We start from the raw sequence: 21,056 nt of genomic DNA on the forward strand, positions 1-21,056 counted from the left end.
AACTATAGAGGAGTAGAGGCTTAGAAAACTTGTGAGTTTGGTTGTTGCTTTGCGAGCGTGGTGGTGTCGGATCATGGACGCTTGCTAATTGGTATTTCGATATAGGATCAAAACGGAGACTGCTACATGCACTGATTCCAGCAGCAAGCATCAAACAAATCCAGAGCTGCAGCCTCGACATCTTCTTCTTCTGTGTTAACTACATCACAAACAATGGCGCCCCTGTCATGGTCGACTGAGCCGTTTGTTCAACTGAACGAGCTGTTCAGTTCTTACGACGTGTCGGACGAGCAGTTGGAGAAGAGCATATCTGAGATCCTCGATGACTTGCGGAATCTATTGGAAGTTCCGGTTAAGAATGATTCAAGCAGAAAGTCATTGACTCCTGGTATGGATAAATGCGAGAAAGTCTCTGTTTCTAGATATGTGAAAGCTAACAATGACTGCCTAGACTCCACCGTGGAACTTGAAGGCGTGCAGTACCGAATCAACTCAGACTTTGTCGCCCAGGCATGCGTGCTTTCGGACGAGCTAAACATTGATGAGAAAATCGCGGCGACATACCTCTCCTACGGTCAAATGAGCAGCGAAGAACTCGATCGTCCACCAGCGCAGGCGGCCGTCATTCTCTTCCACATGCGACGCGGCTACATCCTAGACATCGTCCGCGTAATTCTGGAGTACGCGCTACAACCGGACCTCGATAACTACAGCATGTACCGCGACCTAGCGAAAAAACTTGCGACTCCTGAATTCGTCTCGCGGGTTGTCAAGAGTATGGGTGATCTGCGTGGAACTCTGCGAGCGTTGCAGGAAAAGGAAACAAGCGGACACTTCCTCGGCCGAGACCTCGACGAAGAGTTTGTTGAAAACATCAAGATCCGCCGCGACGCAACACTGAAAGAGCACGAACTGCTGTCGCAAGTACTCGTCATGCTCTGCCGTCTCGATTACGTCAACGCAGATCAGCTAAAGTCACTGCTGGAGATCACCGCCACATTAGAACGATATGATCAGGTCTTGGTTCACTATGCTGTCGCCGTGATTGCATTTTTCGAAGCTATCTGTGTACCTGTCGACGAATTCGATCGCAACAAATCCAAAACCCTGCTTCAGAACGCCATGAAGATACAAACATACATCGCCGAACGCGCTCAAAAGCCAAGCGCAAAAGTTCCATACTTCCATGCTGCGGTCGAACTATGGTGGTACGTTTACTTCAATCGCATGTGCGCGAGTGAACGTGATAGTGAACAGAGCCTCATCAGCAAAATCGACTACGTCAAGGATCTCTACAAGCCCGCTCTATCCTGTATAATCAACGGCGGCGCTTTTGAATTTATGATGATTATGGCCTCTGACTTCTCAAGCGAATCCGAGGCTGCCACCTCTCACACAGAAATGAAAACTATCCTGCAGTCGAAAACACTGCAGTCAGCGGTGAATATGCAAGGCCAGGTCACGGGGGTCGAGATCCCACTCGTACTTGAGGTCGCGTTCCAGACATCAGACACGTTCGAAAAAGTCTTCACGGAGTCAATGGGTTGCTTGGTGGACGCGATCATTTCCGACATGCCAGATCTTCTCAAAGAGCTTTGCTTCAAAGAAGAAGAGTTACTTTTCGGCGACGATGGTGCCTCCGAGCAGCCGGACGGCAATCAGCCTGACGATCTTGGACCGCTAGACATGGAGCTGGAAAAGTTTTTCATGTTTATCTCATATCTCTATGCAGGTCGGCCAGACAGCTCAGTTGCCTTTTGGTCTGACAACGAAGGAAATCTGTATGGCTTCCTGGTCTGGGCGTCGCAATGCCAGACACCGTTGATGATTGCTTCCTACTGCGATATGCTAGCCTCGCTGTCGGCAGGCGACGAAATTAGTCTGGCGGCATACAACTTCTTGAAAGGCTCAGATGACTCTTCTTTCCGAGGAGGAGTAGCGCGCGCCCAGCAGCCGCGAAGTATGAGCTGGTCATATCTCTTTGAAGCATTCTCGTACTACATCACCCAGCTGCAAGACGTAACGCCAGAGCAGAATATGTTTGCTTCTAATGCGCCGTCGCGGTCGCTGATTGCGATCGCCGACCTTCCAGAGCTAAACGATGACGACTCGCTGATCATGGCTTCGTACTTGAGACTGCTGGAGCAGATTGCCAAGTGGAGTCCCTCGATTGCTCGAGCTAGTCTGATTCAGCCCACGCCAACGCTCAACGTCTATAATCTCTTGTTCTCGCTGCTGAAATGCCGGACGTCGCTCACAGGAGCTATATTCAACGTCATTGCTGCATTCGCCGCTGAAGCGCCGCGCTCTGAACGAGCTCAGATATGGACTGCTTTGGATTCGTGGCTTTTGCATGAGCCGATTGTTGTCTCTCGCACGCCTCATGCTCTATCTGGAGCGCCTGGCCGGTCGCAGCACCTGACGTTCCAGGATAGGTTCAATATTCTGTTGACGTCTTATCCTGACATCTTGGGGTTCGTTTCGCTGATTGACTGTCTGACGCGGGTTCCGATCGACGGATCGATCAACGATATTCCGTTTCCTGACAACCTGGGCGAGCAGTATCGATCACCGCCCGGCATCCGGCCATACATCGACTTTATCATGGAGGAGGTGTTTTATCCGTCAATGGCTGCAGAGTTGCCGCAGAAGCAGAAGCTGACGATGCAGATCCCCTGCCTGCGATTCATCCGGAATTGTATCCAGGACTTCAACACCGATCTCGTCGCTCTCACCTCAGCCTCTTCAGGCGCCGATGCCGGATCTGGCGGCGTGAATGTTGAGATGTCGATCCAGCCTCGCGGGCTCGCAAACTATATCCGCACACACGCATGCGTGTGGATAATGGACAAGCTTTTCCAAGAAAAGATCTACAGTGTGCTTTTTTCGATTTCAGCGCTCGGAATCGACACTATCTCCGAGCCGAGCGTTATTCGAGATGATGCAAACGAGGCCGTCGCATTGGCCTTGCAGGTCATCCTTCGCATCCTCACGATCGAAGACGTCTACCTCGACGTGCTCGAACCTGCAGTTAGAGCAGCGGAAGCGGGAGGAGACGGTACGAAACCCAGTCTCGTATCGGCCTCGTCGCGGGCACTGCTCGGTATCCGAAATTTCGAGGACGCGATTCTGTTTAACATCTTTGTCGTCACGAACTTCGCACTATATGTCAACTCCGAGTCGATAAACGTGGCGTCGCTGGCGATAAAGGTGTTGGACATCATCGCTCGCGCGCCGCAGTTTCTCAACCTTGACTACGACGCGCCGGTGCAGGGTACGTACGCGAACGGCGTCGTGCCTGGGATCACGAGCAAGACGTCGTTCAACTATCAGGAATCAGGGAATCGGATCGGAGTCAATCGGCTGCTGAGTGCGTTGGACTCGGTATCTGAGTCGAGAAGGATTATGTTTGGTTTTATTTCGCAGCTGCAGAGGCCGTCGGAGAGCTACGGAGAGGAAGACGATCCGACGGACGAGTTAAAGCTCGAGATTTTGGATTTCTTGTCTCGAAACCTGAATAAAGCCTCTTCCTCAGCTTTGAGGTCCCCGTTGAGCAGTGCAGACATGGCGCTGCTAGACATTGATGTCTCGACATTATCAGACGTGCCGACAATCTCGCACTTTTTGCTCGGCTTCAAGATCGGAGACGGCGCCACGGCCGCGAGCACGGCAGTCCTGCAACGCAATCACGAGCACGGCGGGGTTGACTCGCAAGTCTCGTTGTTCAAGACCGTCGTTTCGATTATGTCGGAGCATATCCAGAACGTGATTGACGGACGCGCAGTCAGTCCCCGGGATGCCGCGTTTTGTCGGATCTCGATGGAGATCCTGTACAAGCTGTGCACGGCGAAGATCTCGTCGCCTGTTGCGCTAGAGTTGCTGCGTAGTAGCGACTATGATTTCTTCAAGTCGCGCATCTCGGTTGAGCCGCTGGTTACGATGAACACCACACGATGGGGCGCCGCGACGTTTAGAGAGTTGCTGACGCCTCCGAATAACGGGGAGTACGAGGAGCTCGAAGATCCCTCTCTGATGGATCGCTACGTACCGACCGAGGTGGACGAGGAGAAAGCGACTACGACTCTGCTTCACTTTTTCGCCTCTCGTACGTGTCTGTTTGAGTACGCCTCAGTCGAGTTACACAGTGTTAGCGAACCCATCACGTCTGTATTTGAAGGGTACGTCAAGCTACTGACAATAGCCAACGGCGTCGACAAAGATTCCTCTTCCTCTGCGCTTGACTTTGGAGTTCCGATTGCGTGCGAAACAGCAAAAGCCCTCGAACTGCTTGATTTCCTTGAATTCGACATTGAGCAGCTTGCGGGCCGATGGGGCGTCAACGGAAGCCCGATCAAGATCTCGGATATCCTGCCACTAGTCCAGGATGTGCCGGCTGCGGCGGCAGAAGGAAGCGGGGACGCGCTAGCCGTGCAGGCAAGCGACTACTCGTTTGTGTTTGGCGGGTTGCGGCTCGACGACGCATGCATGTATGCGCTCCCCCCTACGAGATCGACGATGACCGGCGGTGGCTCGGGTGACTTTTTCGGGCCGAGCGAGGTCGTGTATGATATGACGCGTGTGGAAGGGATCCTCGAGCTGAAGGTGCGAGAGCAGCAGAACCTTGGTCGGCTGCCGTATCCTACTCCGGAGATTGTCGAGCGGCAAAGACGGCGAATAATCATTGCCTGTCGCCGATTCAACGCGATCATCTCTCTCCGCCGGGCTCAGAGCCAGTGTCTGGCTGCCTGGTGCCGGCTGCTGAGAATCATACTGATCGACACCACGCCGCTCATCTCGGAGCCAGACCGGATCCCCGGCCGAGACTCGTTCATGCTCGAGACAATGCAGGTGCTCGCGCCAAAGATGCTGCACTACGCGCACGTATGGGAGTCGCGCGTGGCCGAGCATCTCGCGTCGGCCTGTGCGTCGCTGATTGCAGGAATATCGCAGTACGCGGCGCTCGAGGAGTCCTCAGCAAATGGGCGAGAAGACGACGAGGACGATGTCGCGACGGATATCGCGCACACGGTATTCCGCGGGTCGTTGATTGCTGTGCAGAGTCCGTATGCGTCCGCGTCTGTGCGCGCGGATCTGTACACGCTGATCAACATTTTCATCTGCAGCCAGCCGACGTGGAAAGTCGGCAAACTCTCACAGCTGCAGCGGACGATCGAGAGTTGCGCAAACGGCGCGCCGACGATGTCGTCGAGCGGCGAAGGGCAAAATGCAGACGACGTGAAGGAGAACAGGCTTATTGAGCGGATAGCGAATGACGCGGTATCGGGCGAGGGCATTACACGCATCATGTCGCTTACCGTGCTGCGCGCGTTCGCGGCGGTCGAGAACGTGACGGGACGGTACTTTCTGCTGAACGCGTTGGTGCGGTATAATCTTTTGCTGCTGCTGGTGCGGTCTATCCGACGCATCGATGAGGAATTGGACGATGAGAATAGAGGTGAGTGAATTTTCTGGTGTCTGCAGTGACGGTCCAATGCTGACAGCTTATAGTCTCAAACTACGAGGTCACCGCCTTCAAAGCCGTGATGGTTTTCCTCACCGAGTTGGCCCAATCGCGAACCGGCGCCGCGCAAATCATCCAGTCAGGCCTCTTCCCACTCATCCAGGGCATGAAATACCTCACGATCGACCCCGACGTCGGCATCTTCACATTTGCCTCACACGCGCCCGTCAACCCCGTCGGCTCGCGCACGCTGTCCTCGTTCTGGCCCGTGAGCGAAAGCGGCGGGTCAGCAGGCGGTGGCGGACGGAATGTGTTTTTCGAGCTCGTGGCGCCGACGCTGAGGTTGCTTGCTTGTTGTTTGCTGAGCATGGGACAGCGTAATTACGTCGTGCTCAAGTACGTGCGCGACACGCTCAGCCGACGGATGTTGCTTACGCGGGCTATTTTAAGACGCATCGTTGGTCTTGACGTGAGTCAAAGCGGGCAGGGCGAAGCTAGTGGGGTGACTACTACCGATGACGAGATTGCGTTGCTGGAATCTGGGAAACTTATTATTCTGATGTCGAATTTGACGAGTTCGGTCGCGGAGGAAGAGGCGGGAATAGCTTGAAATTTGGCCATATTCGAAGTAGTGTATTATTATATCTAGTATATGTTTTGTTTTAAACTGTCAATACCATGGTTTCCATTTTTTTTCAACATCCAGGGCAGGAACACCATGTTCCAATGACAGAGGAGGTATTAAGATTGTCATGATATCAGACGTCATTAGTGGTCATTACAGTTGCAACGCCTGCCTACTGGTGTCCTAAGCTAGGGTCAGACCCACTATCACCTGACAGACAATCTTACAACCAGCAGAGCGATTCTGAGTTTACTATTGGATAGCTATTTGTAAACAAGGGGGCCATCACAGGCCGAGGCTGACAGAGGCAAGGAGGTAGGCGTAAGACTGTGAGGTATATAAGGACCCGGATTAGCCAGCTCCCTCGAAACACCAACTACTACACACTCTCTTCAATCTCTCCATCTACTTTACTTCCCTCATAACACCGCCTTATCTCAGCATGTCATCCGACGACAACACGAACGATGCAGTCTTGTGACTAGACTTCATCGATATCGATGAGAATACGTGAGCCTGTTCCAATGTGCGCCGCGCTCATTGCCATAGCTAGACACCAGGTCAGTCAAGTCTCTTGATTACAACAGCTAAGACATACAGATTCTGCTAGACAGATGTGCACGAACGAGCTAGCTGCTAATGTCAGCTAGGACATAGATTCTGCTAGACGGATGTGCCCGAATACGAGCTAGCTTCTGGGGGACTGTCGGGTAGGAGCGGCTACGAACCGCGGCAGCTATCGATTAGAGTCAGCTTTTGTTGGGGCGGGCTGCCCTTCGGTTCGGCCATGTACGTCACAGACGTTCGAACAATGGCGCTTTCACGCGTCTGCGACGTCGATCGATCTTCGTCTGATCTCGTTCGCTTGTTTGTCAGTCATCTTCGTCTGATCTCGTCCGCTTCTTTGTCGGTCATCTTCGTCTGATCTCGTCCGCTTGTTGGTCAGTCTGTCTGAACCAGCCTGACTACCACCCGAACCCGACTGAGGACTCGTACCGGCTGACAGCTCTCTTTCACCCCAATTGCGCTATCCGTGATGTCATAGCCTATGTCACGTTGCCAACCTGCTCTTGCCCAACCTGCTCTTAAACTGATCTCTCGCCACTCTTCCCTCTCTTCCCTTCACACCCCACTGCTATAGTCTTCAGCTCAATAGCTATTGCTATACAGTAAGCAGCAGGTCTTATATCTGAGCCTATTTGCTTAGTACCCCGTGGATCCGAGCTTCTTCCCGTCTCCCACTCGATTTGAGCTTATCTGCTCGTCTCCCGCTTGATTTGAGCTCATCTGCCCCTCACCGACTTGATCTGAACTCATCTGTTAGTTGTTAGCTGATCTTGACTTATCTACTGGTTGGTTTGTCTGTTTGAGCCTAACATTCGATTTCCCAGCAACTGCGACAGCACCTACGTCTGTAACTACACCTATTACCACAGCTATCATCACTCCCCGCGACCGCTAAGCATGCCTCTCAGAAATAATCATCTTCACCGGCGTCTTGAGCTGCCTCTTTTTCTTATTACCTTTGCAGTCTTGATATTTCTGCTCTCGAATCTTGGCTCGTTTGCTCTCATTTATTCGATGATTGCATATCCTAGCGGCCTTGTATATTCTTGCGCGCTCATCTTGATTCCCATATTCTGCGTTATTGTTGTGTGCTGCTTCCCTGTTATAATGATCTCAATAATTGGTATTGTGATAATCGAGGCTGTTCTACTACCCTTGAGATTTGCGAACTTGGTGTGATTTCTTCTCTGAAGATCATTACAGGAGACAGCGGGCATCCCAGCCAGCGCTGTTTGCACGAGAGATGAAGTCTTCGCTCTATTGTTTTTTCTTACTCCATCAGCCGTTTCGAGCTGGTTTTGGTTTCATGTGTTGTAGATGATTATGGATGCACGGTTTGGGAGTTTATACTATTGATGATTTAATATATGTTGACGATCTTTGCTTCGAGCTGTTTGTTTGATATTTTGTACTTGGGATTGATTGTTGGATTTGGGGAAGTGCTTTTATTAATAATTAATACACGGATAACGTTTAACTTTGTGTTAGCGATTAAGGGACTCACCCATCGATGCGTACATACGTACGTACACTTGCGCTTCCACTTCGACTTCCCAACCTCATTAATTGCCTGGCCATTTACTGTGTTTTCCAGCAGTGTCTCTAGGACACGCGGCAACGCGGCTTCATCACAAATAGACATAAGGTAGAGGCGCTTGTGAAGCATTTTACTTTCCCGCAAAGCCAGTTTATTAGTTATACCAGAGTCAAATTACCCGAATTCGCTACCATACGTTCGTCATTCAGGGACTTTCCGTCTCTGTTCGTTGCCATTTCGCTGCTGAGATGACGATTTTGGAGATTCCTTACTTTCTTTATTTCTCTTCGTCCCAGTAAGCATATCCTCTCTTTTTCTTCGTCCCAGTCGGCATATGCATGTGTTCGGGTAAGCCCGATATGATTGTGTAGGCCGGGTAAAAAGGTGGCAAACTACGCTAACATTGTGTGGGTATCAAGCGTTGGGGATTCCGCACGTCACGTGCGCAATCCGCAATCCGCTTGTCCTCCGCTCTTCTTCTCCAATTCCCATCCCCATCTCAACTCACTGCTGAACTCTTCAGCTCAGTAGGTTTCCTCCCTTTACACCCCACTGCTATAGTCTTCAGCTCAATAGCTATTGCTATACAGTAAGCAGCAGGTCTTATATCTGAGCCTATTTGCTTAGTACCCCGTGGATCCGAGCTTCTTCCCGTCTCCCACTCGATTTGAGCTCATCTGCCCCTCACCGACTTGATCTGAACTCATCTGTTAGTTGCTAGCTGATCTTGACTTATCTGCTGGTCTTTTCATCTATTTGAGTCTGACATTCGATTTCCTAGCAACTGCGATAGTACCTACGTCTGTAACTACACCTATCACCACAGCTATCATCGCCGCTCGCGTTATCTCAGCATGCCCTTCAGGACTACTCTTCACCGGCACCTCGAGCTACCTGTTTTGCTTCTTTCTCTTACAGTCTTTGCTCTTTGGTGCTCACTCTCGGACTCGAATCATCGCATTCTTTCAGTGTTGGATTCCCCTAGCCCCGGTGGACCTGGTCGCACGCTCATCTGGCTTGGGATAGTCAGCTTGTCTGCCGTGTTGATCTGCTACCCTACGGTGACGATCTCCCTAGCTGTTACGATACTTCTGGTGGGCTTGCGCTTACCCTGGAAGTTTATGACTTTGTCGTCGTTTTTCTTCTGAGAATGATCGGATGAGACCGCAGGCATCCTCGTCAGAGATATTCTCTTCATTGTCTTTGGCTTCCATCTTCAATAGTTTCAGAGTGGCGTTTGTTTTTTTTGTGGTGTGTAGATATTGATTTCATTTTTCTTAGTTCTTAAACTATGGTATTTTATGTTCTGTTAGCGATGTCGTGTTTGGGCAGGGTATTCGGTGGAGGTTGCATCTAATTTAATATAATAGTTAATCCTTCTCTCAGCGCACTCTCATCCACATCTTTCTGTAAAATGAGTAACAGCGCGACCACAACAAGTCAAACCAATTTAAACTCTCCAAATATCAGAGAACGGAGATTTTCCCATCATTTTACAAGTGCGCGCAGTACGTCACGTTCTCCTACACGTGCTACAGCGTCGTTTGGTCGACTCAGAGCTCTTTCGCTCTTCACCCCCGCAAATTAGCTATGAGCTCCTTCGCTCTTCACCCCCGTAAATAATCTGTAATTGCAAATAGTTTGAACAGGAGCTCTGATTATCAGCGATGTGACGCCAGTATGTACACCCCAGCACTCGCAACATTATGTACACCCCAACACTCGCAACATTGTTATTGTGGCAGGTAGGAGGAAAAGAAGCGCACCAGGTGAGCAGCCTTATTGTGATTTTTCCTAATTCGTGCACCAACAAATCTTAATCGATAGCTCAAATAACTATATGAGCGATGATCATCAAAACGATAACGTCACGTGTGAACTGCTCAAGCACAAAGCGCAAAGTACAAAGGCTTAATACTGCACAAAGCCCTTATTCGTAACATACCAGAGCAATAACAACAACGCGTCCATGACGCGACAAAACATTCCTACCTGCTCCACCCACCAACAACAACGACCACACACGATGAGTATCTGGTCTGACGAAAAAGACAGAACTTCTAGTCGACGAACTTGTCAAGCAAGTCCGCAGCGGCAAAAGCACGAGAGGTCGCGTCAAGAATGATACCCTGGTCGCAGTGCACGCCGCGTTGGCGCCGCTCTTTACGAGAAAGTACTCGACCGCGCTTTCTCTGAAGCAGGTGAAGGCGAGATACACCGCGATGAGAAATCACTATAACTATATCTTGATTGTCAAAAGCTCGACCGAGTTCGAGTGGGACGAAAGGCACGGCAGAGCAATGGCGGATCCGGAGCCGTGGGACGTGCTGGTTAAAACGAGGCCGCATCTGGCGCCGTGTATAAAGAAAAGATTTCTGTTTGAGAAAGAGTTTGCTGAACTTACTGGAAAAATACCAAGCAAAGAGAAGTCTTCGATAAGGAGATTAATTGCCACAGGTTCCGCTGCGAGCAAAGCTCTGCTTGAAAACAAAGAGAGGGGGAGGTATGTCGCGAACGGGGATATAGCCCGTCTGATGGAACTAGAAGACGCCGCCTTGGCCCGAGTGAGGGGGCAAGGGAGAAGAGCGCAAAAAGAAGCACGGAAAGAAGCCAGAGAACAAGCAGCGAGAGAAGTGAGAGAAAGAGAAGCCAGACAGATAGAGCTTGCTAGGACTTTAGCTCGAATCGAAGCAGCGTCGCCTGAACCGTCGACATCGGACGACTCCGACTCCGACTCCGAGCCTGGCTCACCCGCATCTGCGCGGGATAAATCGCCGTCCATCAGCCCATCCCAACCGGATCCAAAGAACCCGATCATGTATCTAGACGATTTCGATAGCCCGCCAAGCTCGGACCTGGAGCGGTTTGGAATTTGGAGGAGTTCGGATCAAGATACTGCAGATACCAGTTTGGATGATGTGGGAGTGGATGATAATACTGCAGATACCAGTTTGAATGATGTGGAAGTGGATGATGTGGAAGTGGATGATGTGGAAGCAGATGATGTGGAAGTGGATGATGCGGAACTCCAGTCGAGCCCTCTACGGAATACTTCAGAGCGTCTACCGCGTACGGCTGCGGAATGGGAGCGAGCATTGCGCTCTCCATCAGACACAGAACAAGACAGTATGTGGAAGGTTCTCACAATTCTAACCAAGCTGTTGGCGAGATCAGAGGAGTTCACATCGGCATGGATGAAGGAAGAAAGAGAAGCACGGCTGGAGTTTGAGGACGATATGAAAGACGGGAGTCTCGGAAAGTGGGACAAAGAAGAATTCAAGAAGGCTTCTGAATCATTGAGAAAGCATGGTTACAAGGGTCGCAAGTTTGCCCGTCTTGTACTGGCTTTTACGACGCACCCGAATTTGCAAACGGCGTATTTGGCGCTTGATGATGTTGCTGCTAAGGAGCTTGCGGAGACAACTCTTGATAGTATTGACGATGGATCACTTACTTTTCGTTAAAGGTACCTTGCTTTCTCTCTTCTCTTTCTATGGACTGAAGTCCACCCACATCCCCTCAGTAATCCTATCAACGCTCTTAGGTGCAGCATCACCCGATCCGCCCACTTCTTCTCCAGCGGACGGTTTATCAAAGGCTGTTCCGGCCCAGCATGATCAGGTAGAAGAGAAGAATAAGGGATTAGTGTCATCATTTAAAGTCTAATAATTTAGCGAGATGTAGATTTAACTCTAAAATCCCCGGATAAACAATGCCCGGATAAACAAAGTCCCGTGCGAGGAACAGCTGGAGAGAAAGGAAGATGGCGATGAACAAGGGTGAACATTGAACTTAACGAACGTAAGAGCACTGATCGGAAGACCTTGAGCTGACGGATTTGGTATTTTGTTTTCTGGTAGAAGATTTTGAAAGAAAAGGGTTTTATAGTATTGTTGGCTTGTTCAGTGAGGCGTGGAAAAGCGTACGGAGGTTGAGCTTCAGTGTGGAGATGACAGCGTTACTACAAGGGACAAGACGCTTCCCGCTTGCACAAGAAGGACCAACAGCCTCATCGCGGATCAGAATGAAAATATCGACAAAGAACAGGTCGGTGAGGATCGTGAGAGAAAATCAAAGAACAGCACAGGGATCCAGCGATGCCGAACAAGGATCATGGCCGCGTGTCTGGTACTACGCTACAGCAGCTCACACCAAATCTGCAATGCCACAACAAACGCATTCACAAAAAGAACAAGAGAGAATGCGATTCCTTCGGTCGGATAGCAATAAGATGAGAGGACTGCGTTGTCGGAGTATAATTACTCGACGGGGTATCGCGACCTGTGTCAGTACGCCAGAGCCTGGCCTCTTGTCGCTACCACCACAGTCAAAAGCAGAAATGCCAGCAAAAACACCAACGACACCTGACTCATGTGCCCAGCAAAAGATAATCGAGCTCGCGAATCCCCGCCTCAAGGAGCCCAAGAAGCAGCAGCTAACGACAGAGGACTACCAAAACAACACGCGGACGCAGGTTTCCAAAAGCCTAAGTCAGATCTTTTTCGTGACTCTTTCAGGACAAAAGACCGGTGTGTTTGAGAGCGTGAAGTTGACGGTCGCGGCGATGAGTGGGCAGAAAAAGCCGATGGTTCAGTTGTTTGCTTCGCGGGTTGAAGCTGTGAACTGGTATGAGCAAAGGACGAAGAAATCATTGTCATATAAAGCCAAGGAAGATACTGAAGTGAAAACAAACGGATGGAACGGCAAAATAAAAGACTGCGTGGAAGTATTCGCCGACGGCTCGTTGATTCGGAAGGGCACAGCAGGAACATCGCAGCACAGCGCAGGAGTAGGGATATACTTCGGTCCGGGCGACCCTCGCAATCGGGCAATTAGTATTCAAGGAAAGGAAACGATATCGAGCAATCAGGTCGAGATGCTTGCAATCTATCATGCGCTGCAGGTGACGTCCAAACAGAAAAACATTGTGATTTATTCCGATTCGGCAACGGCATTAGAGAGTGAGTATTTCTGCGTCACTGCAAAAATTAGAGCTAACAAGTCAGGCAGATATTCTCAAGATGACGAAAGAGTACATAAGTAACAAATTCAAGTTCCCAGAGAAAAGCAAACATGTCGATCGAGACTACCTCGAACAAGTATTCGGCGAGCTTGAGATGCGGTGGCAGCACGGGAAATCCGTGTTTTTGGTCAAGGTAAAAGGACACGCACGGATCGAAGGCAATGAAATGGCGGATAAGCTCGCAAAGATTGGTAGTAAGTTGCTGCTCTGTTGATGGGTGAGCGGAGTTGTGGTGTGGTGGTGCGGGTGCGAGAGAACGAGATTGGGAATTTTGGGGGTTGGGATTGGGTTGCTGTGTACGGTGTGAGTACGGCGTTGTGTTTCGGCTAATTTCGGTTGCTATTTTCATTTTTTTTGGTTCTCTGCGAAATAATGCTTTGCAAGTAATTGTATGATATTTATGTGATTTATGAGTGAACAAAATTTATTAGGAGAAGGAATGGAGACGTAATAGGGAGGAGTTTGATAATTAGTTAAGAATAAACTGAAATTTTCTGAGATTCTCTTTAGAAAACAGCGGTCAATTAGATAGATAACGCGCGGTTCCTAGGATAACTAGAGTAAAAAAGGAATAATTAAATGCGTCTGCAACGTACTGTAACATAATTCTAGCCGTTTAGTCTCAGGGCGTTGGATAAAGTACCGAGGAGAATGACAGCGCTAAGCGATATTGATACGGCGGACAGATATCTAATTAGATATCCGGATCGGGAACGACTAATGATAGCGACACTTGAGACACTGGCGAGGTCATGCGGGGAAAGATAGTGGATTTTGAAAGAACGAATCCAGGATATTGAGCAAGGAACATAGTCGCATAACTGGTGCTACGCCGTACAGACTCGTCGTATGGCATGGGTATAAAAGACCCCAGATGTCTCCGCAATTCGGGGTTTGTCCAGCGGTAAGAGAGATAAAGACGACACAGACGACAGCAACAACACCAGCCGCACAGAAGCAGCTCATTCAGCAGCAGGAAGAATTGTGCCCGTGCATCCCTTTATCTCTTTGACGATAGCCGAAATACCAGAAGGCAGTAGAGGCAGCAGAGAAAGAAGAGGAAGAAGAAGCGACAAACACAGCAGAAGCAGCAGAAGCAATGTATAAGATTGAGGTATACACCGACGGCTCAGTACGACATAATTGCGGTCGGGTGATAGGCGCAGGCGCAGGAGTGTACTTTGGTCCTGGTGATCGACGCAATCGATCATACAAACTCGTGGGAGACAGCCATCTGTCACCCAGACGCGCAGAACTCGTTGCAATCTTGATGGGGATAAAGTTGTGTATGCACGAACTACAACCGATAGTGCTTTACACGGATTCTCAGTCGGCAATTAACGGTGAGTGTATGCATTTGCTGACAGAGGCGAGGAGAGACACTGAGAGATCAAATAGGGATCAACCGGCGGCGTGAATACGTTTATCACTTTTCGGAACCAACAGCCAAAGAAGCAAATTTCGAACTCATATATGTTCCTGACCTGGACTTAATCCTACAGATATCTAGTATTATATGGATTCGGTTGGGAACATCTCTAGACGTGGAGATTATAAAGGTACGGGCGCATTCTGGCATAAATGGCAATGAAGCAGCAGACAAGCTTGCAAAAAATGCTAGCGGCGTTTGCAGAATTCCGGATGTGCGAGTTACTGAGTTGACAGGAATAGATATTTCTCAAACAAAACTGTGAAGTTTCGGTTTGTTTTCGGTTGCTTTGAATAAGTCAAACTGCTATCGCTGCTTTGTTATTAATATCAAAAACATTAAAAGATATCAAAAATGTAACGCTGACGAGGTCATGCGCGACCCGATAAAAGGCTTTGAGAGAGTAGATACGATAGCGGACAAGGAACGCGGTAGCATAACTGGTGTCACGCCGTACGGACTTGGCTATCGCATGGGTATAAAGACTCCAGATGTCTCCGCGATTCGCCAGCGGTAAGAGAGATAAAGACGATAAAGACGACAGCGATAACACCAACCGCACAAAAGTAGCTCACTCAGCAGCAGGAAGAATTGTGCCCGTGCATCTCTCTATCTCTTTGACGATGGCCGAAATTCAGAAGGCAGGAGAGGCAGGAGAGAAAGAAGAGGCAGAAGAGGCAGCAAAGACAGCAGAAGCGATGGATAGGATTGAGGTATATACAGACGGCTCAGTACGATACAGAGAAGGTTGGATGATGGGCGCAGGTGCAGGGATCTACTTTGGTCCTGGTGATCGACGCAATCGATCATACATGATCCCGACAGACGAATATTTGTCACCCAGACGCGCAGAACTCATTGCAATACTGGCGGGGTTACAGATGTGTATTCATGATGAGCGACCGATAGTGCTTTACACGGATTCTCAGTCGGCAATTAACGGTGAGTGTATGCATTTGCTGACAGAGGCGAGGAGAGGACTGAGAGATCAAATAGGGATCGACCGGCTGCGCGAATACGTTTATCACTTAAAGGAACTCCCAGTCAAAGAAGCAAACTTCGAACCCATAAATGATCCTGACCTGGACTTAATCCTACAGATATTTAGTATTATACGGATTCGGTTGGGAACACCTCTAGACGTGGAGATTATAAAGGTACGGGCGCATTCTGGCATAAAAGGCAATGAAGCAGCAGACAAGCTTGCGAAGATTGCTAGCGGCGTGCGCAGAAATCCACATGTGAGAGTTACTGAGTTGACGGGAATAAATACTCATCAACAAAACAATACGCTTTTGGTTTGTTTTCGGTTGCTCTTACTATTCCCAGATACAATTGCTTTTTTGCAAGAACACTTTGGCACTCAATAACGACTGTCGAGAACTATCAAAGTGAGCTTCTGGCCTCCTCAGATCAGCTGTGCGGTTAGGGCTACGAGAAAATCTTTGTTTATAAGCGATTAGTAATAAGTGATCAATTAGCAAGACTATTGTAGAGAAGACAAATGTAGAAGACAGGAGAGTCAATTGAGAATCAATGACCAATTGACTCTTGATAAGGAGAGTAGCAAGCAAAGCAGAAGACAGAGGCAGAGACAGAGAGACAGACAAGGTTTAGAGCATGGACGATGACGTGATGATTGCGTTGGAAGAGGTGAGCAGGAGGATGGTCTGATGGAGAGGAAGGGAGGAGATCAGGTGTTTGTATGCATGAAGTCATAGGGAAGAGGGTGGTTTATAACACGGACAGCAGAGGGTATTTATGTAAATGTGGATGTGCCTGTGCAGGTGGTAGTAGTAGGATGAGGATGAGAGGAGAGGTGGCTGCGATAAGAGGGAGGAGATAAGTGACGGGATAAAAAACAGGGACGAGGGGTTTGTGTGGGATTGCCCGATTAGGAAAGGGATTGCGGCGGCTGCTTTAGTCGAGGGCCCGGCGGCGGAGAGTTGAGTAGAGAGAGAGAGAGTAGAGAGAGATGAGAGTAGTAGTAGAGTAGATGTAGTAGATATAGAATATATATTAGTAGATACACTGTATATAAGAATATCTAAAGCAGAGATAAAAGAGAGACAAGAATAGTAAACAAAGCAGATCAAGAATGGCGATGCTCCGGGAATCAGGAATAGCAAACAGATCAACGTGGAAGGATTTGGAGAATTAGTTAGGGAATAACTAGACAACTATCAGTGTGGTTATGCCACATATCACCACTTCTGACGCACTGATAAGCCGCCAACCAAACCTGAACCAAGCACTTGAGCATCGGAAGTTCCGCTTTGAGTATTCTCCTACTACTTCTCTATTTGCTTATAGATACTTGAATAATAGAGTAATAGATAAGAGTAGATACTATTATTATAATCACTACTACCATCTTCAATACAATTGCACACACTTCTCAATACTGCTGCTATCTTATCTGTGGCGGAGGTAAAAAACCCAACTGGAATCGAGGGTTCGGGTTATTCCAATTGCAGGGCGTGGTGTGAGCGGCCACTTATCGCCTTCGTTTCCTTTTATCATCTCCGCCGCCTCTTCCTCCTCTCTTCCTCGTCCACACTCATCCTCCTCTCTCTTTTCTTCTTTTTTTTCCGTTCATCCCCGTCATCTAATCCTATCTTTCTCTCCTCATCCGCACTCTCCCGCCACAATGGCTGTCTACGATTCCTCGTCAAACTCATACTACGACGAGTTCTCAAACATGACCTACTCGCCCGCTGAGTGGAAAGCCATCCAGCAGGAGGAGTTCGACGAGCGTGGACGCGAATGGTCCCGCAAGTTCTACCTCTCCTACAACATCATCGTCGTCGCTTTCTTCCTCACCGCCGTCTTCGCCCACTTCTACAACATCCAGTTCAAGAAGACCGTCCGCAGACAGGTCGGCGAGAAGACCCCCCTCATCCCGACCTCCACCGGCGCCCCCAAGCCCCTCTCGGCCGCCGTCCGCTACTGGCGCAAGGCCACCTCGGTCCTCATCTACCAGCCCGCTGGACGCTACGCCGAGTCCGTCGGCACGATGACCATCATCGCCCTCTACCTCGGCCTCAACATCCTCTACGTCTTTGTCCACGGCGGCGCCTCCTCCACGCAGATCTTTGCCAACCGCACCGGTCTCATCTCCATCGTCAACATGCCAATCCTCTTCCTCCTCGGCTCCAAGACCGGTCTCTTGGTCGACTGGACCGGCTGGTCGCATGAGGGCTACATCATCCTCCACAAGCACGTCGGCCGCGTCGTCACCATCCTCGCCATCATCCACGTGTTTGCCTACTGCGCCGTCATCCCTATCTCGCAGCGTGTGCTTCTCAACAACGAGGCCATCGTCGGCCTGATTGCCACCACCTGCTTCGGCATCATCCTGGCCTCCTCGCTCGCTCCCCTGCGTGCTCGTCTGTATGAGATCTTCCTCTACCTCCACGTCTGGTTCCTCGTCCTTCCTTTGCCGTTCCTTTTCTTCCACTGGGTCCGCACCAAGCCTTATGTCATCACCTGCGCAGCCATCTTTGCCTGGGACAGATTCACTCGCTTCCGCAACGTCCACCACGTCGTCGGCACTTCCACCAACCTCTCTGGTGACACTGTCAAGCTTTGCATGAACGTCAAGTCTTCCTTCTCTGAGATCCACTGGACTACCGGACAGTACGTCTACATCGCCATCGCCAACCTTGCCCGCTGGCAGTACCACCCCTTCACCATCGCCTCTCCTCCGTATGTCTTCTTCCTTCTCTTGTTTTATATTTCGGCACAACTAACATAATCTAGTGGCGCTGATACCCTTGACCTTATCATTCGTGCTCGTAAGGGCTTCTCCCGGGCTCTCTTCAACTCCGAGGGTGAGCACTTGGTCGCTGTGCACGGCCCGTACGGAGCCAAGCACAACTTTGACGGCTGCCGCAAGGTTGTTTTGATTGCCGGCGGCGCCGGTGTTTCGTACACCTACCCCGAGGCCATCGAGATCGTCCGCACCCACCGTGCGATCGACGAGATCCCGCCCGAGATTGACTTCTTGTGGGTCGTTCCCGACATGTCGTTCGCGACCTGGGCCGACCTCGACTCGGAGAAGTACGGCGTCAACTTCAAGTTGTGGTGCACAAAGGAGAAGGGCCGTCCCGATATCCGATCGTACGTCCGCGAGAGCTTGAAGGAGTGCATCGAGCAGTACGGCGGCGACAAGAGAATCGCCGTTGCCGCTGCCGTCTGCGGTCCTGGCGCTGTCGTCCGCGAGACCCGCAACGCTTGCTCTGATTTGTTGTGGGAGGAGTACAACGTTGACTTCCACGCTGAGTCCTTTGGCTGGTAATCAGTCAAAGATCAAAAAAAACTTGAATAGAAGTTTCTGGTTTCTTTTATATCATCATTGTTTTTTTTTATTTTCTCATTTTTTTTATTTATATTTAATGTTGGTACGGTGTTTTTAGATGTTGGGTCCTTTTTATTACTTTTTATTACAGCATTTTATTCTTCAACCACAGAATTTCCTCTTTTTTTTTCTCTTTTCTTTTCTGAAATGATGCGATGATGCATGATGCAATCAATGTACATTTCACTATTCTACAAACTTGCATTATTCTATTTCATTACGTCGGTGGGTGTTTTCTTTATTCATTTACATGGACACAGGGGTTTTTTTCCATCTTTTTCTATCTTTTTCTATTCCTTCATTCTTTACATCTATACGTCCTACTAGATCTCTTCTATTTTTTGGATTTCGCGTTCCTAATCTTCCTCGCTTGTTTTATATGCCTTTATGTTTTTTTTATTATAGCCGGGAGGTGCTAGCTAATTTGAAGATGGAGGTGGGTGGTTATGAGAGGTGAGAAGGAAAGATGTATGTGTTGTGTTATACAGTCTTCTTTTTTATATATTCATGTGAATAGTGGGCCTTTTCTTTTCTCTTTATTATTTCATTAGAAGTCGAGTGGATACGAGTGGTTATGAATGAATTAGTTCAGCTTATTATTGAGTAGTAGATCATAGAGGGGAGGAGGAGGAGGAGGAGAGATAAGATCAGGGATTCCGCGGATGGACGCTATGTCCGCCGGCAGCCATCAGAGGAAGAACAGTTGACGGCGGACGTCGGAGGTCCCGGAACTGAACCGTGGCGTGGAATGTGGTGCAGTGTAGATAACAACACCACCACCACCACCACAGCATCAGCAGCAGCACAGTCCTCCCCTTGCAGCAGACGGACGGAACAAGGAAATCTACGCAGGACCTGAACGATGCGCAGATTATCATGAAGATAATCTCTAAACAAGGAATTCAAGACCCGAGTTTTCTCCCGCACAGACAGCCAAACGCTCCAGAGCGAGGATCTTCAGTTGAACCGAGCCGGGCCGTGTTCCATTCGTGGCCCGGAAGGAGGCGTAATTCCCGGCGCGCATGCGTGACAGACGGGAATAGAATAGGTTAGCAGTGCAGTGTCAATGAATGAATGAATGGCTTGCGGCCTAGCTTCGCAGCTGCAACCAACCAACCAACCTGTGACCGCACACGGCTCCTGTGGCGGCCGGGAGGCGTTGAGATAAAGATCAGATTAGAAGAAAGGCTGTAACGCTCTAGACTCCCTCCTTCATTCCTTGCTCTCTCCCTCTCTCTATCTCAGAACAGACAGACGAAGAGGAGGGCAGCGAGCGGTCTGGACGCTGGGTGCTGTTTACTTTTCCCTGTTTGGGAAGGGTAGCCTACTTCCTTTTCCATTCTCTATTTCCGTTGAATTTGATTGATTATCTCCAACCGGATCTCAATCTTATCAACAACACCACTCAGAAGCAATGCAACTCCTACTCTCCCTCTCTATCCTTTTCCTTCTTCTTCTTCTCCTTCTCTCACACGTCATCCTCGACGTCTGGTTACTCGTGACTTGCGATCAGCACTCACACTCACCGTCCACGCATAGCACACAATTGACTTTCTTCCATCGTCAGCTTTTGCATTCTTCTGTTTCCCCTGCTGCTGCTGCTGCTGCTGCTGTGTTCTATCCTTCTGAAGAATTACTTTATAGAAGATGCGTGAATTCCATCGTTTGATACCTTTGTCTTCTGCATCCTCTCCTTTCTTCTCTCTTCTCATACTCTGCTTCCTCGCATTGTTACTGTCCATTTCAATATCCTCGCACGTCCAACGCACCACAGTTATATTTGATATCCTTGCTACCAAACCGAACATCGTTCAGTCATCCCGTACGATCACTATGCGATCACTGTGCGATCACTATGCGATCACTGTGCGATCACTGTGCGATCACTGTGCGATCACTGTTCGATCGCTGAGCTGCTATCCGCAGCGGCCGGGCGCCGATGAGTAGATGTCAAGTATTGTGGTTATTTATACAGCCCGCGAGGGATAGATACGGATTCTCTGTTTTTGGTGCTTGACCACAATGTATTTTTAGTCTGTATGCAATTGTGTTAT

At 49.4% G+C, this 21,056-nt stretch overlaps 7 protein-coding genes across 7 annotated transcripts; all 7 read left to right on the top strand.

Moving 5' to 3' along the window:
• Positions 1 to 213: 213 nt before the first annotated feature.
• On the top strand, positions 214 to 6,071 carry BZA70DRAFT_291997 (nucleoporin Nup186/Nup192/Nup205; the record flags this gene model as incomplete). Its single annotated transcript, XM_064914344.1, has 3 exons — positions 214 to 388; positions 452 to 5,455; positions 5,509 to 6,071. The coding sequence occupies 3 exons, from the start codon at positions 214 to 216 to the stop codon at positions 6,069 to 6,071; spliced, it is 5,742 nt and encodes a 1,913-aa protein (XP_064765877.1).
• Positions 6,072 to 7,926: 1,855 nt separating this feature from the next.
• BZA70DRAFT_95563 (uncharacterized protein) lies at positions 7,927 to 9,281 on the top strand. The gene is made up of 5 exons (XM_064915564.1): positions 7,927 to 8,298; positions 8,360 to 8,485; positions 8,714 to 8,717; positions 8,818 to 8,899; positions 8,972 to 9,281. Exons 1-4 carry the CDS (start codon positions 8,021 to 8,023, stop codon positions 8,884 to 8,886), a joined length of 477 nt encoding a protein of 158 aa, XP_064765878.1. The 5' UTR covers positions 7,927 to 8,020; the 3' UTR covers positions 8,887 to 8,899; positions 8,972 to 9,281.
• BZA70DRAFT_285176 (uncharacterized protein) lies at positions 8,688 to 9,632 on the top strand. The gene has a single exon (XM_064913680.1). The coding sequence runs from the start codon at positions 9,045 to 9,047 to the stop codon at positions 9,336 to 9,338; it is 294 nt and encodes a 97-aa protein (XP_064765879.1). The 5' UTR covers positions 8,688 to 9,044; the 3' UTR covers positions 9,339 to 9,632.
• BZA70DRAFT_269779 (uncharacterized protein) lies at positions 9,605 to 11,654 on the top strand (the record flags this gene model as incomplete). The annotated part of the gene is made up of 3 exons (XM_064911236.1): positions 9,605 to 9,698; positions 9,840 to 9,935; positions 10,246 to 11,654. 3 exons carry the CDS (start codon positions 9,605 to 9,607, stop codon positions 11,652 to 11,654), a joined length of 1,599 nt encoding a protein of 532 aa, XP_064765880.1.
• An 875-nt stretch (positions 11,655 to 12,529) lies between these two features.
• BZA70DRAFT_291999 (ribonuclease H-like domain-containing protein) lies at positions 12,530 to 13,427 on the top strand (the record flags this gene model as incomplete). The annotated part of the gene is made up of 2 exons (XM_064914345.1): positions 12,530 to 13,151; positions 13,201 to 13,427. 2 exons carry the CDS (start codon positions 12,530 to 12,532, stop codon positions 13,425 to 13,427), a joined length of 849 nt encoding a protein of 282 aa, XP_064765881.1.
• A 1,372-nt stretch (positions 13,428 to 14,799) lies between these two features.
• On the top strand, positions 14,800 to 16,066 carry BZA70DRAFT_285181 (ribonuclease H-like domain-containing protein). The gene has a single exon (XM_064913681.1). The coding sequence runs from the start codon at positions 15,134 to 15,136 to the stop codon at positions 16,010 to 16,012; it is 879 nt and encodes a 292-aa protein (XP_064765882.1). The 5' UTR covers positions 14,800 to 15,133; the 3' UTR covers positions 16,013 to 16,066.
• Positions 16,067 to 17,212: 1,146 nt separating this feature from the next.
• Positions 17,213 to 19,296, top strand: BZA70DRAFT_95954 (ferric reductase like transmembrane component-domain-containing protein). Its single transcript, XM_064915567.1, has 2 exons — positions 17,213 to 18,350; positions 18,405 to 19,296. Exons 1-2 carry the CDS (start codon positions 17,293 to 17,295, stop codon positions 18,940 to 18,942), a joined length of 1,596 nt encoding a protein of 531 aa, XP_064765883.1. The 5' UTR covers positions 17,213 to 17,292; the 3' UTR covers positions 18,943 to 19,296.
• Positions 19,297 to 21,056: the final 1,760 nt, after the last annotated feature.

The sequence above is a fragment of the Myxozyma melibiosi genome, assembly GCF_037950935.1.
Source record: "Myxozyma melibiosi strain Phaff 52-87 chromosome Unknown BZA70scaffold_15, whole genome shotgun sequence".
In the NCBI taxonomy this organism is placed as follows: domain Eukaryota; kingdom Fungi; phylum Ascomycota; class Lipomycetes; order Lipomycetales; family Lipomycetaceae; genus Myxozyma; species Myxozyma melibiosi.